The sequence below is a fragment of the Cyanistes caeruleus genome, chromosome 11 (assembly GCF_971803275.1).
Source record: "Cyanistes caeruleus chromosome 11, bCyaCae1.hap1.1, whole genome shotgun sequence".
In the NCBI taxonomy this organism is placed as follows: domain Eukaryota; kingdom Metazoa; phylum Chordata; class Aves; order Passeriformes; family Paridae; genus Cyanistes; species Cyanistes caeruleus.
Genome location: NC_141711.1, coordinates 1717396 through 1736384, shown reverse-complemented (window position 1 = coordinate 1736384; position 18989 = coordinate 1717396). Strand labels below are relative to the sequence as shown.

Here is an 18989-nt window from a genome sequence, read left to right as displayed (position 1 = left end):
AATGACTCTTGTGGTTCACAGAAAAGGAGGGAGGGAGGGAGGGAGGGAGGGAGGGAGGGAGGGAGGGAGGGAAGGAAGGAAGGAAGGAAGGAAGGAAGGAAGGAAGGAAGGAAGGAAGGAAGGAAGGAAGGAAGGAAGGAAGGAAGGAAGGAAGGAAGGAAGGAAGGAAGGAAGGAAGGAAGGAAGGAAGGAAGGAAGGAAGGAAGGAAGGAAGGAAGGAAGGAAGGATGGATGGATGGATGGATGGATGGATGGATGCAGGCGATGCTCTGGCTGCCCCGTGCGCACACCGATGGTGGGGGCGGGGTCTGTCGGGGGCGGGGTCTGTCGGGGGCGGGGTCTGTCGGGGGCGGGGTCTGTCGGGGGCGGGGTCTGTCGGGGGCGGGGTCTGTCGGGGGCGGGTCCATCGCCAGCCCCGCCCCCGGTGCCGGTGCCGCGCTCGGAGCAGCCAATGGCAGCGGGGCCCATCAGCTGACCCGCGGCGCCTTCCCAGGTGCGCGCCGGCGGCGGCTCAGAGCGGGCGGCACCGGCACCGGCACCGGCGGCGCTCCCGCTGTCCTGGGGGCGGGCAGCAGGCACGGAGCGACCGGTCCGGCCATCCATCCATCCCTCCATCCATCCCTCCATCCGTCCGTCCCATCCCTCGCTCCCCGCATCCCGGCGCGGTGGCTCGGCGGCGGCAGCAGCGGATGTGCAGCCCCGGGGGACACCCGCGGCAGCGCCCGGCCGGCGGTGAGTGCGTCCGCCGGGCTCGGGGGAGGGAGCGGAGGCTGCGGGAGCGCTGCGGGTGCCAGGGCTCCGCTCCGGGCTGCCATGCGGTGATGTGCGGGGAAGGAGCAAAGTTTGCGGCGGTGGCCGCGCCCCCGGTGCCCCCGGGGGAGTCCCCAGGGCTGCGGGGTCTGGGTGGCTCCGCGTCGGGACCGCCCCGGGGCTGCGGCCGCCTCGCACCTCCGGGGCTGCGGGCTTTGGGCTGCAGCATCGCTCTCTCCTCCTCCTCCTCCTCCTCCTCCTGTGGCGGGCGCGCCGCTGTTCCCCGGGCCGGTTTGCGGTAAACGGGGGCTCTGGGGGGATCGGCGGTGCGGCAGCGCTGCCCGCGTCCCCCATTTGCATGCGAATGGGAGCGGATCCCGGCAGATGTCCTGCCTCATCCATTCACCCGCAGCAATGCGAGCAGACAAGGAGCCTTCAGTGTGACAATGGCCCTTCAGAAAGCGGCATAAAGGCGCAGTGTGAGCGGGGCCGGGCTCCGCCGCCCTCCTCCCGCGGCCGCGGCTTTGTGCGCCGGGGGCTGCGGGACCGGCCCGGGGATGCTCGGGGGATGCTCGGGGGATGCTCCGGGGATGCTCGGGGGATGCTCCGGGGATGCTCCGGGGATGCTCCGGGGATGCTCCGGGGATGCTCCGGGGATGCTCCGGGGGCTCTTGGGGAAGTGTGCTGCCCCAGAGGTGCGGGGGGAAGCTCCGGGCAGCGGCAGCGCTTTACCCCGGGACTGCGGTCCCGGCTCCGGGGCCGCGGGCGGACAAAGGGACCGGCCCCGCTGCCGCCCCTTTGTCGCCCCTGTCAAAGGGCGCTTTCAGCTTGGGGCCGGCCCCCGTTCCCTGGCAGAGCAGGGACGGCAGCGAGGCGCATTGTGCCGGCGGCTCAGCCCTGCCGGGGCCGCACAACAGATGTTCCCCTGCGATTTTCGCTCTCCCTCAAGTTAATTCTCTCCCCCGGTGCTGGCTCGGTGCGCATTTCCCACCAGGCGACAGAAGGGAAAGTAACAGAATTCAACTCAAAGCGGGCAATAATGTTGTCCAAAGGTGAGAGATCACACGCAGTGTGCTTCTGTTCTTGTCCTGGAGCTGTGCGACAGCTCCCAGGTAATGAGCCCCTTCAATAAAAACTAGTTTGGAAGCCTTTAAATCTTTTCCTTACAAACTTAAAGGGTCCCTATAAAAGGAAGCCGGGTATTTCTGAACCAGAAAAGAAACCTGTTCTGGCCAATGGCTCAGATGTACCCACAGGGACATCACAGAGCTCTGAATGAGCAGAGGCACACCCAGCATCAGCCCCGCTGTGGTCCAGAGGATCCGACCAAACTGTGTCCCAGAGTCTTGCAAGTCAGAACTGATTTAAGAGATGGACACACTGAGAGGGACAAAGCCGTGCACGAAGCATCCCAGATGGGAGCAGTGAAGAGAGGCAGGATGGTTCTGCCTGGGGTCCTGGTGTCCCTGTCCCCCTGCCCTGCAGCCTCTCTTGTGCCACCGCTCCGGGACAACAGCTCCACTTTAACTTTTACCTCGGCAGTTAAAAGTTACCTGCACAACATTTTATGTAGTCCATATAAAGTGATCTCTCCCAGTGGGCACTTTGGACCTTATTAATAGACCAGTTACTGTGATGACCATAAAGGCTGTTCCATTTACCTGGAACAGACATGATAACACTGCTGCTGCTCAATGAAGGAAACAGGATTTTGCATTAAGTTGGGCAGTTATAGAAGGATAACAACTTTTCACGCCAACTGTGAAGGACCTTTTTTTACTGCCATAAAAAATGCTGAGCCCGTCCAAATTCAGGCTGAAAAAAGAAACTTGTGTTCAGTCTGACCTCCCAGGGAACAGAGCCCTGGTGCAGGCTGCCCCTGGATCCCTGGCAATGTCCAAGGCCAGGTTGGACAGGGCTTGGAGCACCCTGGGACAGTGGCAGGTGTCCTTGCCATGGCAGGGGTGCCACTGATCCTGAAGGTCCCTCCCAACCCAAACCAGTCTGTGATTCCATCATTCTCTGTGTGTATTTGTTTCCAGCTCTTGGAGCACATGGGATCACTTCAACAAGCAGTGATTAAAGCTCTCACCATCATCATCATCATCATCCCCGAATCCCCCTCGTGCCCCGCAGGCGGAGGAGGGGATGCTGCAGCCTTTGTTTCGCTCCCATCCAGTAGCGTGGCACTGCAGAAGGCAGGGAAAACTTTTCCTAATCGGTGGTGCTGGATTCCTGCTGCATGCAGCTGCTGCTGCTGCTGCCAAGGAGGGCGGCAGATCCCCGCTCACGGCTGCTTTGGTAGGGACACTTCAAACACCTTGGATGAATCATAACAGCGGTCAAGTACTGCTGCTACTGCAGCCTGCATGGCTTCATATTCCCTGGAAAGGGGATTTATTGGCATCACTGGGGCTGCAGGTTTCTTTTTGCTGTTGTTAGGGATGAGGGAGGCTCGTCCACATTTGAACAATATTTTTAAATATTTTTTTTAGTTTCTCGTATGAATTTTTTGAAGCTCTGATTTCTGTTAATGACACCAATGAGTAAAACCAGGGGCTTTGTTCACAAAGCTCTGAGCCACGTTATTTCTGTCTCTTTTGGAGCTGCTCCTCCCCCAGGTGAGTGACTTGCCTGGTCCCAGGTCTGGCTTTGTGTCAGGCTTAGACCAGGATCAGGCATCAGACACAAAACCCGAGGAAAAGAGTTAAGTGATGTTTATAGAACAGCTCTGGTTGAACAGTATTTATTTCAGTTTTATTTTTCAACCAGCAAAGTAGCAAGATGCTGCAAATATTTACAGAGGAGCCGAAATTTTCCAAAATAAAAATCCCTCTGTCTTCCTGTGCACTTTGTCACCACGGAGGTGCCTGTTCTTTGAAGCCCTGATTAATATAGATGAGTTGTAATTTTCTGACCAAGCCATCCTAGTTCACATATATTATTCCATTGGCAGACATGTGGTCCCCACAGCTGTCCCCTCATTTGTGTATGAAATGGAAACACTGGTGGCATTTGTAGGTTACCATAGTTACACGAACAATACACGTGTGAGGCTTCATCCTGCCAAGCTCCAGATTTTTTCCTGGCAGACATTTTGTAGACACAGAACTGAAGAAAATCTATGTAAAGTTTTTGGAAGCACATAAATCCAGCCTTCCTCCTTCTCTGTTTGTACAAGGCTCATGGACAGGGAGCCTGGGTTTCAGCCTCACCACGGCTGATTCCTGCATCCCCTTCCAGCTGGAACTGCCAGCCTGGAGACCCATGATGCTCCCAGGAATCCAGAATTCCAGGCTGTGCTCCAGAGCACTGAAGTCATTAACAGGGTCAGGCCTTAAACACATCTTTCCCAAAAATAATGTGTGAGTTCTACACAAAGGGGGACTTTGGAGCTGGGATAGTTTTTCTGCTGACTGTGTCAGGAGGGTTGGCAGTGCCTGGGAGGCTCCTGGGAGAGTGGAGAGGTGGAAGCATCAGAACCCCATGCCAGAACAGAAATCCCAGCAAACCCACTACAAATATTCCCATACTCTGTTTTGTCTCTGCAATTAACATGTGGGAAGAAAGATGGGCAAGAGCAAAGAAAATCACAGAGCTGGTTTTGTTGGTTTGTAATTCATTATTAAATAATGGTGTTTCCATGAGATTTGGAGGGCCTGAGTTCTGCACAGGGAACTCACAGGAGCACTTTGATAAGAAACAGTCACTGCAGATGTGCTGAGTTACTCCAGGGCTTTGCCAGGCTCGTTTGTTCCCTGCAGCTGACTAATTAAGTCCTTCACTAAATGGACTCTCAGGTCAGAGCTGAACTCGCCTCCATGGAGGCCTGAGAGCTCCCCAGATGAAAGTTCTGAACCCCACTCTCTTACTCTTTGCTGCTTCAAACCCTGCAACTTTATTCAAATTTTGTTTTGCTCTTTAGATGTCGTCTTTGCTTTTTTTATGTACGGCACTGAAGAAAAATACTGGATTGGCCTATTTTAGATTGGCCTAATTCTCCCCCTGGTGAAGGCAGGACAAGTCTGGTATCAGTGAGACAAAAATTAGTCTCTGCTCTTAACTTCTCCTGCAAAATATTTTTGTAACTTCACCTTCTATTTCATAAGACCTTAATTTGGTGTTACAAGCCAGTGTTTCCTTGACATTCCATCTGGCTGAATTATTAAAAACACAGGGCCTGGTTTTTACCTGGAGCAGTTTCTAAAGATCAGGTATTTGCAGTGGAGTATTGCTTTTTTTCTTCCCTTTTTAACTAACAGAACAACAAGGCAAAGCAAGTTTAAGTAACGGCTCTGAAATATTTAACAGGGAGCTGCAGTGAGAATGCACTGAGGTTATAAAAGTGCCACAGAGAAACAACTCTTTCCCCTATTTTATTGGGTACAGCAGCCTTACTACACAATTTTCTGTCCCGAGGTGCTGCCCTTTGGTCCTCAGTGCTCACACAGGGCAGTATTTCCCCTGAACAATTCCCAACCTGAAGCAGCTCAACACGGAGGAAAACCTTACTTGGGGGTTTTTAGTTAGAAATTTCAGAGGCTGTCAGTCAGCATCTCATTTCCAGGTATTTAATTTAACTAACTCTGGTGATTCCAGCAATTTGGGCGTCTGTCAGCTTGGATTAGAGCAGGAGAACCGAGGGCTTTTGGAAAGGTAGCTGGCAGGGTTTGGCTGGCTGTTCTGGTGGGAGGGGGTGTTGTGGTGTTCTGTTCTGGGCCTGGGAGGGGGCAGAAGCCCAGGCAGGTGTTGGGGTGGGGTCTCCTCAGGCTCCAGAGGCACCCACAGCTCGTTCCCCACGAGCCATCACTGTCCCAGGGCAGGCTGGGGACCCCTGGGGGTCACACCCCACCCCAGAGATCACCTGGGAGCCCCTGGCTTCACCCCAGAGGGGCTGCTCTGGGGTGTCAGAGGCAAGGCAGGGATGGCAGAGCAGCCCAGCTGGGATGGGGGAAGGTGCAGGGATGAGCCTGGGACCCCTGAGCCTCCCCTGATCCTCCCAGGGACTGGGGATCTCCTGCTGGGAACACACACACCTCACCAGGTGAGAGCAAAACCGCATCCCTCCACGCTCAGCAAACACTCCTCCGAGCTGGAGAAATGCAGATAACCCAGAGCCCTGCCACTGCCATGGACAATTTCACCTGAGGTGGCTGCTCCTTAGTTTATGCTGTTTAAAGAGTTTAAAGAGAACACTCATGGTCTAGGAGCCCGTGGGGCTGTTTAAATTCATGGGAGGGGTTTCCTGACTTCCTCCTCCACGCTGGAGTCTCACAGATCACATCCTAAACAAAACACCTAAAAGTGATTCACAGCTCTGCAAAACACCCAAAAGTTATTCACAGACAATCCCTGAGTTTGTCCCAAATTTGCTAGAATAACATTTTACCTTGTTTTAATAAAATATCAATCAAAGCTTGGATTGTCTTTTCGTAATTTGAAAATGTTTATCATTTATATAATGAATCCTTCATTTTCTGTTATTTCATGCATCGTATCATTTATTTGATTAAGCAAGTCCAAAACTATCTAATAAATTCATACCTTGCTAATGTGCTGCATACAATTACTGGGATGCAGATGAGCTACTGATTGGCCTTGTTTAATTTTTAAATTACAAATGATCCATCATTCTAACAGAAATAGAGTAAATATTGATAGTTCCAGAGAGCCACCAGTGACTTTTAAATGCATTGAACAATAACTTATCTTTGCCATAGGTGAGCAAGCAGTTGCAGAAATGAAGTTTTGTAATTGCTCCTTGAAAACAGGTCTTTAAAATGGGTTCATTGTAGTAAAAGGCACCAAGTAAGACAGGTCTGGTTTTTTTTTTAAGTTCATTGACAAATCTGTTTTCATTTCTCTTTCTGCCCCTTTTAAGTGCAACAAGCCTGGTTTATACAAATTAAACATGATTGTTCCCAAATGAATCACTGTAATTAGGTACAGATTTTATCTATAAAGCACCGATAACTTAAAATTTTGAGAGGAGAAATCTTCCTTTCTGCAACAGGCAGCAGTTTTAGTGCCTTCACTGATGAAAACTTCCACTTCCCTGGAAAACCTGGGATGTGGGCAAGGCCAGGACTGAAGCTCAAGGAACAGTTTATAGGTTTCTTCCTAAACACACAACACATTCCACAGGATGTGTTTTCTCTTTCTTAATCTCATGAACGTCTCAAAGCAAGACTGCTTTCTGCATGGAGCAAAGCATCAGAATTCAGTGGTGCTTGAGGTGAAATGGTTAAATCCAGGCTGTGGGGGTTCCACACTCCCAGGCTGGCTGAGCTGTCCTGTCCTGATCTCATGGCAGTGCTGCCTGAAGGATTTTGGAACACAAATTTCATGTAGCAGAAAGACTCCTGGAAAGGGGATGGCTCATGGGACACAGCAGTGGAACTGGAGAGAAAGTGCTTTTGTCTCAGGTCAGAGTAAAGCCTTGGTTCAGAGCAGTTCCAAACCCAAATCTGTGGCCACTTTATGGAATTACTTCTATCCCTTCCCTTGGTTGAGTTCCAGATCTTTGTCATGGTGCTAACAGCCTTTCTATTAGATCTCAGCACCTCCCATGCTAAATCCATTTATTTTGTTCATGGTTTGCTCACAATCTTTCCTATCAGATCTTCCCATATCAGCCAACTCGATATATGGGTCTATTAACATTTAAATATATATAGCTCAGAAACAGAGAATTGGATTCTATAAGCATAAAACTCTGAAAAAAAAATCAATAAAAGTCTGTTTTATTCTAAGGGCTGAAGTCTGTGTCAGCACATTACATGTACAAACAGTGTAGATATAGATCTAGGCTAATAGTAAAACACAGTTTAAGACTTAATCACTAATAATTGAAAAGCTAACACATACTACAGCCACAGGAAACAGAGTTAGCAAAACAGAGTGTAACAAGGACCAGAAAAAGAACTTTTTTTTTCCTTGATTGAAGAGTTGAAGATAAGCAATCGAAGCTCCATGCACATACAGTTTTTAATAACAAGCCTTATGCATTCCCTACAGCCAGCACCATTGTGTTGATTTATAAATACCTCCAGAGCTCCTGACTCATTCTGGTTGGGATTTATCAGGCACAGGGTTTTTTGGCATCCTCTGGTAGTAACAACCACGTACACACCGGGGTCTTTCCCAAGTGTGGGGGATCCTGAGTGACTCACAAAACTGGAGTTTGATCTAGAACTGTGTAGGAAGCAAAATAATCACACTGCCAGAAGCCAGTCAGCAAAAAGGGAGGGAAAGGATTTTCTGTTGCTTCAGGAAAATCCTCTGGAGTTCTGGCATCCCTGTTTCTCCTGGTTAAAAATATTCCTTGTGTGCTCCTTTTGTTATTATTAACACTTTGCTTCCATTGGCCAAGCTCCTTGGCTCTCAGTGTGGTCAAAAAACATAAAGGGAATTCTGCTCCAAAACCCAACCCAATCTCTTCCTGCCCTTTGTCCTCTTCTGTTTTTTTTAGATTTTTCTTTGAACTGTGCTGATTTTGATAGACAGTATGAAGCAGACATTTTCTGAGCTGCTCTACACAAAATCCTCATGAGAGAGGTGCTCCCATGGGTTACAAGATGCTGAGATCCTTCCACGTGGTTCTGAATCCCAAATATGCCATGACTCAATTCATTTCTACTCTTTAAACATGGCAAGAAGCCAAAGCTGAATTCCTCTACCTTTGGTCCTCTTTCATTCATCAGCCAGCAGATACATGACATGCAAAAAATAGTTGGGAGAGGTCTTCCCATATTAGTTATGTTCTGGAAATTTTAGATACTGTACTAAAAGCAATTAGGTTTGAGTTCTCCCTTGCATTTAAAGTAGAGGGCTGGGATGGGTTAGGGCAAGAGCAGGGGAAAGGAAAGGTCAGGCAGCAGGGAAGAGCTGCAAGGAAAATCTCAGGGAATGGGATCTTAACCTGGCAGTGGAAAGGGCTGACTCTCAGAAATGCTGATCTGATCAAGTAACTTCATCTGGTGAGGATGTGGCCCAAGAAAAGTGATCACAGATGGGATTCTTCTCCATCAAATGGAATCAAAGCTTTGCCTTCACATTAAACCCTTGCTGCAGGACATGAGAACAAGTCCTGGATAACAGAACAGCTCATATTGTCCCGAGATTAAACTCATCCATGAATAGAAATAAGTAGTAAGAAAGCTGATAATAATTTGTGTTCCTAAGAATATTCCTGCTGCACAAGCACATCTCACCTTCAGGTTTCAAGGCTGTGAAGTGGTTCATGAGGTTTTGTCTTTCCCAAAGGAAACAGCCTCTGTAATTTGACAGCCCCACTGTTTGTCAAGGCCCTGTTATTCCTGATGTTTCTGATATGAGTGGTTAATGGTCATCTGTGAGAGATTTTCCCTCAGTTGCCAGAAGCTGGGTTGCAGTTCTGTGGTGGATTTGATGGGCCATCAATACCCAGTGGCTGCTCCTGAAAAGGATCCAGCCCCTTGCACTCCAGAGCAGTCTATGAATGAAAACCATTTTTCCCTCTCCTGCAAATTTGCTTCAATATTTTAATGAAAAATACTGTATCAGATGCGAGTCTTAAGAATAAGCCCAAATAAATTACAAATTTCCAAGCTGTAATATGCTGTTTCTGCAGCACAGACGTTATGAATAGGATGCTCTTTGCAGTTCTTTGGTGGAGATAAGAGTAGTATTTTTCAAAGGAACACAGATAAAGCATGCTAAGGTTGTCTTGAGATACAGCAAATCGCCTTCTCACCAGAGCTTTCCCCAAAATTAAACACAGATTTGATTTTGATGGAATGTGTGTACAGATGAAAAGAAAAAGTAGGCATTATTTGCAGGAAAAAAAAAAAAATCCCAAACCTTTAATATTATAAATCCCTGAGGATGTGTTTTGAGGCTTTATACCATTATTACATGTCCTACAGGCCCTTGTTTCTGTATTTCCTTTTAATACCCAGCTCCCATGTTCAGATTTTTTTCAAGCTCTTTCAACTGTCATCATTTTCAGCTTGATTTTTCTGTATTTTCCACAATCCAGACCTGTAAATAGCTTATTTCCTGATCACACTGGAGACTTTAGAAACCTCACTATAAAAGGCTTATTATCAAGCATGATTCCTCAATATTTTTCTAAATACACAGCATTGCACTTGTAAATTTAATTCCTGGGCAAGGAGCCCGTTCTGTGGAAGCATCCTGGTTATTAAACACCAAGTCCTCTTTCTCTAGAAGGTACAAGGTCAGTGATGCTGTTGACTGGAGCAAGCCTGACTTCAGTAACCTGGTTTTAGGCTGGGTTTAGCGCTGAGCTTGCTGCTGTGATTTAGAGGATGCTCCTGTTGAGTGCCTCCCCCTCCTAAAGCCTGGCCAAGGAGGGTGCTGGCTCACTGAGCACGGCACAATCCCTGTTTTATCCACGGAAAACGGGGGTGCAGAGCTGCAGAGACCCTGCTGAAGGGCAGAGCAGAGCAGGGCAGGTTTTACCTCCATCACACAAACACACAGAGCCCTTTCCTTAAACTGTCCCAGCTGCCTTTAGCCAGCCCGAGCTGCCCTTGGGGCGCTCCCTCCGCTGCTGCCTGCAGCACCCACAGGGCTCCAGCTCTTCTCCAGTGTCCCCTCGTGTCCCCTCTCCCACAGTCACAGGGTGGCTCAGGCTGGAAGGGACCACAGTGGGCATCTGCTGCCACCTCCCTGCTCCAGCAGGGCCATCCCAGTGTGTCCAGATGGCTCTGGAGTGTCCCAGGGAGGAGACTCCAGCCCCTCTCTGCACAGTCTGTGGTCACTGCACGGGGAAGTTCTGCCTCATGTTCAGCTGGAAATTCCTGGGCATCAGTTCCTGCCCGTTCCTCTTTGTCCTGCTGCTGGGGGACACAGCAGAGCCTGGATCTGTACTGATCCCAGTCTGAATTCCATTTCCCAGTTCCACCTGGAGTTCTGCTCAGCACCACCTCTGCTCCAGGTCCCTGGGCAGGGCTGCCCCACCTGCATTCCCCACCTGTCCCGGGCTGCAGCACCTCCTCAGCTTCTCCTGAGGGATGCCAGGCTGTCCCACAGGATGGTGATGGGGATGCAGGAGCTGCACCAGTCATTAGCAGAGCATTAGCACAGCAGAAATGTCCCAGCACACAGCTCCCATACCGAGCCTCAGCCTGGGAAAATGTTTCTGTGGAGGGAGGGGAGGAATGGGGGATCAGGGTGTGCTTCTGGCTCACAGCAGCTGCAGAATAAATTGCTTGTCTTAGCCTGAGGTAATTCCTTTGTGCTTCTGATCCCTCCAACTTTTACCTGGGCACACTCAGCGCAGGTGGCTGCTGACCAAAATCTGGGCTGATGCTACTGCAATATAAAAGAAATTCTGCAAGAATGAACTGCAGAACTGTGGAGAGGGAGGATTTGCTGTGGCAGCATCACTGTTTCAAAATGCATCCAGATATCCATGTGCAAACAAGATTGGTGCTCTTTTCAGCGAATTTTAATAGTGACCATTAATACAGTTGTCAGGGAAGTGACAACACTTTGTTTTCCTATTACCAAGCAAAAATGTTTAATATCTGTTCTTCTGAGTTGGCAGGTTAACTGTGAACACTTTTAATGAACAGTTTATTTCATGCTTGTCCCTTCATATTCTCCTCTTCCTGCACTGGAGGTTCAAATGTACTTTTCCTTCCCATCACCCACACACCCAAACTCTTTAAGAGCCACCAGTAAAGCCATGGCTGCCAGGGCACCCCTCTTTCCAAGGAACACCTAAAGGAAGGATCTTCTACTCCATAACCAAACACTCCTGATTTCACCCAAACAAATTCTCAGTATTGACTGATTGTCAGAACTTAGGTGGAAAGGGAGGAGTTGGACCTCCCCAGAGGATGGGAGACAGGAATGATGCTCCAGTTTCTGCCCTCAGGGAGCAGGAACAAGCCAGCACCCCCAGCTGTGGGTTTGCTGGTGACAGAAATGTGGTTCCTTACTGAGCAGTGCCATGGAAAATGCATTTAATTAGCTCGCAGTAAAATAATTCCCTCCATATCTCTGACTTAAAATTAGCCATTATTTCTGCTGATATCAAGTTACCAGCTGTTAAAACTGCTGTTGTGTGTTGGAACAGCAGAAAATGCGAATCTAGGGAAGGGAGGGAAGGCAGGGAATGCTGAAAGCTTTCCTTCACACCCTCAGTACCTGTGACAACAAACACTGCAGAGGTGTTTGGGATCAGACTGGAAAGCTGAGGATCCTGGGCCAAAGGGATGGCTTTTGGTGGCTGCTCTGCTGCCTCTGTAGCTTTGATCAGGGCTGTGCATGGGGTTTTACACATCCAAACAAACCAAAGCCCATGACTTGGGTTGTCCCTCCTGATGGGGGCTGGGGCACCTGGGGCTGCTCAGAATTCACTGGAATTACCCTGGAATTTCATCCAAGCTGCTCTGGGCCAGGAGAGACTGAGGAAAGCAAGATGCAGCTTGTTTCTAAAGAACATTTGCAGTTAAAGAAAATTAAATCCATTTGCAGTAGAAAATAGCTACAGAAGAGAACAAGCCACTAGGAACTTGTAAAATCATATATTTACAGTGATCATAAACCCAGAACTCTGGTCAATAAACCCACAAATGCCTTCTTAGCAAGGATGAACAGGAAATGTAACGTGCATGTAAGAGGATATAAATATTCAACAAAGCAAGATCGAATTTTGAGTTTTTTTGCGACATCAAGACACACTCCTACATATTTTAAAGAGCCTAGGAAGTGTTTTTCAGGCAGTTTGGTTTTTAAAGCATTACATGATTCACACAGGTACATCAGGGCTAAAGCAGTAGTAAAACATCATTAGGGCCCTCAGCTTGGTAAGGCTCCAGCTCCCTTCTCTTCATCCCCTGGGAAGCTGCAGGAGGAATTCCACAGGAATTCTGCAGGAATGTTGGGAGCAGTGCTCCCTCTTGGGTGCTCCTGCCCTGGGCCAGGTGCAGAGCTGGAGCAGGGACACGTCCCTGTGTGAGGGGACAGCCCACGGGCACCTCCTGTACCTGCCTGGGATTGTGACTGGGGAAAGCACCGTTATTTGTGTTATTCACTGCAAAATGCTGCCATTTGAAAATCTGCAATTAAATCAATTAAACTTCCAATGCCATCAATTTTCCTAGAATTGGCTGGTTTGGGTCAGCTACAAATGTGTTGCTGTGGAGGGGAGCATCCATCAGAGTCAGCACAGCTCAGCCTCCTCATCACTCCATGCTAACATGTTCCCTACTATTACAGTGCCCTTAGGGTTTATTTTTTAATACAGTCTTAGTCAGTTCTTCCATCAGTTGGAAGTTATTTGGGAAGGAATGTTGGGGCTGCAGTTGGTTTTCCTCTCTCCAGCAGAGTCTGCTGAGCTCTCACTCAGGTCTCAGCTACCAGAGAGAAAATCTGACTCTACAGGGTCAGATTTATTCTGGGTCCCATTCCTCTAAACACAACCACAGAACAGCAATATAAAAATAAATAATCAAAATGCTGCTGTGGGTGTGTTCTGCCTTCAGCACTACATCATAATTAAAATAAAACACGGTCATTTCATTATCTAATGTGACCACATTTAGAAGTAAGTGTTGCACAAATGGGATTCCTGTCACCACTGTCCAGAGGAGTATTTTAAACCTATTTTAGAAGCTGTATTTTATTATTTTATATAGTAACCTCTTTTGTGGGCTGTGTCATGGTTGAAGCTTTGCTACACTAATTGGAAAAGATGTGATTTCATCACTGTATTCTCTCAGATATCACAGAGTGGCTTGGGTTGGAAGGGACCTTAAAGCCCATCCAGTTCCACCCCTGCCACCCTTCACTGTCCCAGGGTGCTCCAAGCTCCATCCAGCCTGGCCATGGACACTTCCAGGGATGGGGAGTCCATACAGCACATCCTGCTCATTTTAGTTACACAAAACCCCAAACCTTCTGTTTGACAAGTCTCAACTGCACTCACCAGAGGGATTTTCTGATGAAGGGAGGAGAAGGATTTTACTACGAGATTTTCCTGGAATATGCGTTCAAAGCCTCACGATACCCCAGATGTTCTGAGGTGCACAGAACACCTGGACACAGCTGGGTTAATTTAAAAGCACTCTTGCATGAACATCTTCAGGCTAAGCAGATACAAGTGTGGGGCTTACACAGCAATTTGGAATTGTGGTGAAGGGTTCATATGATCACAATGCAGTACAAGCTGCTGAAATAAGGGCAGTACATTCATTTAATCAAATTTACTGTTATTGTTTGGTGCTGAGCTGGATTAAATCTAAGCCGTTATCTGGAACTGATTTGATTAACTCGGATAAATTTTGGCAAAGTTCATAAGCATTTAGCTTCAAACTTCTGAACCAGCAGCTTCCTGAGCCTTAATTCCAGACGCCTGAAATCCGAGCCTTGGGGACAGGGATTGGGTGTTGACAATGAGGCCCCGCTGTGCTCACCAGCACATCCTCCACCCTCAGCATTCCTAGGCCATTCAAACAACTCCTGCAGGGTAAAACTGAGAGGGATCCATCCCAGAGTTTGATTTTTAGATAATTCACTCAGAGAGATTTCTCATGTAAACCCCAAGGAGAGAGTTCCAAACCCTACCTAATTTACCTTCACCAGATTGGGATTTTTGTAAGAGATTACTGCTCAAATAATGATTGTTTTCAGATATTTTCTTTCAAAAATTGAAGAAACTAAATAATAGATGAACTATATAGGAGCTGAGCTAACATCTACCCTAATCTGCTTTCAGGACCATCTTCAGGCACTGATTTGCAGAAGATTCTAAAACACTGAGGAGCAGCTGGGAGTCTTCAGAGAATTTCTTAACTTCACTAAACTCCGAAAATCATCCTCCACCTTTCTGGATGTCCAAGCCTTTCACCTTAAACGTCAAGCTTTACATTTTCTGCCTGGTAGGGGATCACCCTCTTCCTCCGTGGGGATTTTAGGGGGCCAGGGAGCTGAACCCCCCTTGCTGGCCAGCATGGCAAAGGTTAGAGTTGTTTTAACTGTCTGCCAGTTGGTGCTAGAATTGTTAATGAATTCATTAACTGAGTCTTCCATACAGAGCAACGAATGTCCACAGCTTTGTGTCTGTGAAATCAGGCCCTGGTTTACACCCCAGTCAACCTACAGGGAAGCCACCACAGTTGACTGCAACGACCTCCGGTTAACAAAAATCCCCAGCAACCTCTCCAGTGACACTCAAGTCCTTCTGCTACAAAGCAACAACATTGCAAAGACCACAGACGAGCTCCAGCAGCTCTTTAATTTAACAGAATTGGATTTTTCACAAAATAACTTCACAAGTATCAGAGATGTGGGGCTCTCCAATCTCACCCAGCTTACGACTTTGCACCTGGAGGAGAACCAGATCACGGAGATGACTGACTACTGCCTGCAAGACCTCTGCAATCTGCAGGAGCTCTACATAAATCACAACCAGATCAGCAGCATCTCTGCAAACGCATTCTCTGGCCTGAAAAACCTTCTGAGATTACACCTCAACTCCAACAAATTAAAGGTTATTGACAGCCGCTGGTTTGATTCTACTCCCAACTTAGAGATTCTCATGATTGGAGAAAACCCAGTGATTGGAATACTTGATATGAATTTCAAACCACTCTCAAACTTAAGGAGTCTCGTTTTGGCAGGTATGTACCTCACAGACATTCCTGGCAATGCCTTGGTAGGCTTGGATAGTCTTGAAAGTCTTTCTTTTTACGACAACAAATTGGTAAAAGTTCCTCAGCTTGCACTTGAGAAAGTTCCCAATTTAAAATTCCTGGATCTCAACAAAAATCCAATTCATAAAATTCAAGAAGGGGATTTTAAAAACATGCTCAGATTGAAAGAGCTTGGGATCAACAACATGGGAGAGCTCGTGTCTGTCGACAGGTACGCGCTGGACAACCTGCCCGAACTCACAAAGCTGGAAGCCACCAACAACCCAAAGCTGTCTTACATCCATCGCCTGGCGTTCCGCAACGTCCCTGCCCTGGAGAGCCTCATGCTCAACAACAATGCCTTGAACGCTGTCTACCAAAAGACGGTGGAATCCCTCCCAAACCTGCGTGAGATCAGCATCCACAGCAACCCGCTCAGGTGCGACTGCGTCATCCACTGGATCAACTCCAACAAAACCAACATCCGCTTCATGGAGCCTCTCTCCATGTTCTGTGCCATGCCCCCGGAGTACCGGGGACAGCAGGTGAAGGAGGTGCTGATACAGGATTCAAACGAACAATGTCTTCCAATGATCTCTCATGAGACCTTTCCCAACCACTTAAACCTGGACATCGGCATGACAGTGTATTTAGATTGCCGGGCCATGGCAGAACCTGAGCCAGAAATCTACTGGGTCACTCCTCTGGGCAATAAAGTCACGGTGGAAAGCCTCTCTGACAAATACAAACTGAGCAGCGAGGGCACCTTGGAAATCTCCAACATCCAGGTGGAGGACTCCGGGAGATACACCTGTGTCGCTCAGAACATAGAAGGGGCTGACACGAGGGTCGCCACCATCCGGGTGAACGGAACGCTCCTGGACGGCACCCAGGTCCTGAAGATCTACGTTAAACAAGCTGAATCCCATTCCATCCTGGTTTCTTGGAAAGTCAATTCCAACGTCATGACGTCCAATTTAAAATGGTCATCGGCCACGATGAAGATCGACAACCCTCACATCACATACACCGCCAGGGTCCCGGTGGATGTCCACGAATACAACCTCACACATTTACAACCCTCTACAGATTATGAAGTGTGTCTGACAGTGTCCAACATCCATCAGCAAACACAGAGATCCTGTGTCAACGTCACCACCAAAAACGCGGCTTTTGCGCTGGATATTTCCGACCAGGAAACCAGCACGGCCCTGGCGGCGGTGATGGGATCCATGTTCGCTGTCATCAGCCTCGCCTCCGTCTCTGTTTATATTGCAAAAAGGTTTAAGAGGAAAAACTACCACCACTCATTGAAAAAATATATGCAAAAGACCTCTTCAATCCCCCTGAACGAGCTCTACCCTCCACTTATTAATCTCTGGGAAGGTGACAGTGAAAAAGACAAGGATGGCTCTGCAGAGACCAAGCCAACCCAAGTCGACACATCCAGAAGCTATTACATGTGGTAACTCAGAGGATATTTTGCTTCTGGTAGTAAGGAGCACAAAGACTTTTTTGCTTTATTCTGCAAAAACGACGAGTTGAAGACTTTTGTATTTTTGACTTTGCTAGTCCGTGGCAGAGCGGTGAGGACAGGTGGATATTTCAGGATTTTTTAGTATAGCGTATCGCAATGGGTTGACACAAATGGCAGCTTCACCTAGCTTCCACTTCTCCGTTTATTTTCTTTGGGTTTGGGTTTTTTTTTATTATTATTATTTTTATTTTTAGTTATTGTGCTAAACTTAACGCTGTCCTAACTCCAGTGCTGAATTAAGAAGGAGAGGCCGTTCTCCCGAAGCCATCGTGGGGCAGGATCGAGATAACCCCCAGTTCTGGACCTGCTGTGAATTAGGTTTGTGACCCTGGTCTGAGGACTCTACCCTGAGAAAAGGAGACCCTGAATGATGTTAGTTGACTGTACTGTAATGTTGTATCAACTGATTTGAATGTTTTTGACTTTCAACAATGAGTTTTCTTTTTTTATTATTATTATTATTATTATTTTTGTAGTAGTTGAAGGCTTAGGTAAAGCTAACAGGCAATAGGAATATGTACATCCAGTTTTTTAATGTAACAGACTAAATGTTAATTGTTCTCTTATTCTTTTTATTCTATTTAGTAGATACTTTGGAAGAATTACTAGAGTTTTGTTGTGTTTAAATCACCAACACACGGTGTTTAATGAAGGCAGAGCTATAATAAATTTAGTTTTGTTCTGATTTTTTTAATTTAGAAGTCACAATAATGTGTTGGGTTTAGATGTCACTAGTTTGACTGGTGATCATGTTTTGACATAAAATATATCCAAAATGTTATATAAAAATATCGTGGGGGGTTTTTCTTGATGGAATGAAGTTCCAGGTTCAGGTTTTTTATGCATTTATGTTAATAGCAGGGTTTTCTCTGCACTTAAGAGGGCAAAATATGGAAAATAATTTATTGAGAAAAATGTCTCAGCATGGCTTTTGGACTGAGAGTCACATGCAGAATCAAAACTGTTCGGTGTAGGGTACACAGCAAGAAGAATTCACAGTGTGTAACAGGACTTTTTCCTTTTTGTATACTTTTCTGTTTATATCCTGAGCTAAAATAGAAATGAAGCTGACATTTAGCTGTCATTACCATCAGTTAGGACAAAAAAAAAAAACCTCAGTGCTACCAAACTGAAATAAACCAGTTGAATCTTGGAACATACTTGAAAAAAAAAAATAAAAAAAATATTTGGATTAATGTTCCTCCAAAAGCAGAAATTAAGATTAAAACTACAGCTACATTTGGTCCAATACTGAACTGTATTTTTTACAGGCTTAAAATGAATCGGTATTCTGAGTATTTTCCTGAATTCCTGTGGTAAAGGAGAGCAGCAGTGTTGTGTGTGCACTGGGTACGATATAAAGGCATCATTTACAGTTGAACCTATGGAAGCGTTGTCCGTTGTCTTTTCTGAATCCCTGGAAGTTCTGCACGTGAGTCATGAGCAGGGTGGGCTCTGTGAACACATGGCCACATCACACTGCACCCCTCAGCAACAAGCACAGCACTTTCCACACTTTCAGTGTGCAATTCTTACACATTTTTACACAGCAAATAAGTTCTTGGTAAGTAAAATTTCCTTGTTCAAATAACCGATGTGCCTGGGGCTGTGTGAAGTTTTTTTAACTCATTGGCTTCTCAAATATACCCAAGACCCCTCAAAATTTACAGATAAGCTTCAAACTTCTTTTTCCTTGTATAAAACTGGAAAGCTACCAGCATTGTTTGACTAATCAGCTGCCTTGGTACAAAACCCTGAGTCCATCCCTTGGACAACCTGCCCCACTGGTCTTGTGTTTCCACATGAGGTGAAGGTCTTAATTACGCATTTCAATCAATTTCACACCATCTTTCCTATGTTCAGGAGATCTCATACATTTTTAATCATGTGACAGTTAGATTTTGAGGCTAGGCAAGTGTCTTTTGATCATGGAAAAGCAACAGAGTGAAAGCATTTCTTCATCACCCTTCTCCTGGGTTTGTTTTTAATGTTAATGGGACATTTCCTCATGTTGCCTTCTCCAGAAGGGCTTCAGAGCAGTAATTACCATCTTG

General features: G+C 47.0%; 1 protein-coding gene across 1 annotated transcript; it reads left to right on the top strand.

The window, feature by feature from the left end:
• Positions 1-383: 383 nt before the first annotated feature.
• On the top strand, positions 384-18320 carry LRRN1 (leucine rich repeat neuronal 1). Its single transcript, XM_086846901.1, has 2 exons — positions 384-732; positions 14483-18320. The coding sequence occupies exon 2, from the start codon at positions 14717-14719 to the stop codon at positions 16865-16867; it is 2151 nt and encodes a 716-aa protein (XP_086703027.1). The 5' UTR covers positions 384-732; positions 14483-14716; the 3' UTR covers positions 16868-18320.
• The last annotated feature ends 669 nt before the right edge of the window (positions 18321-18989 follow it).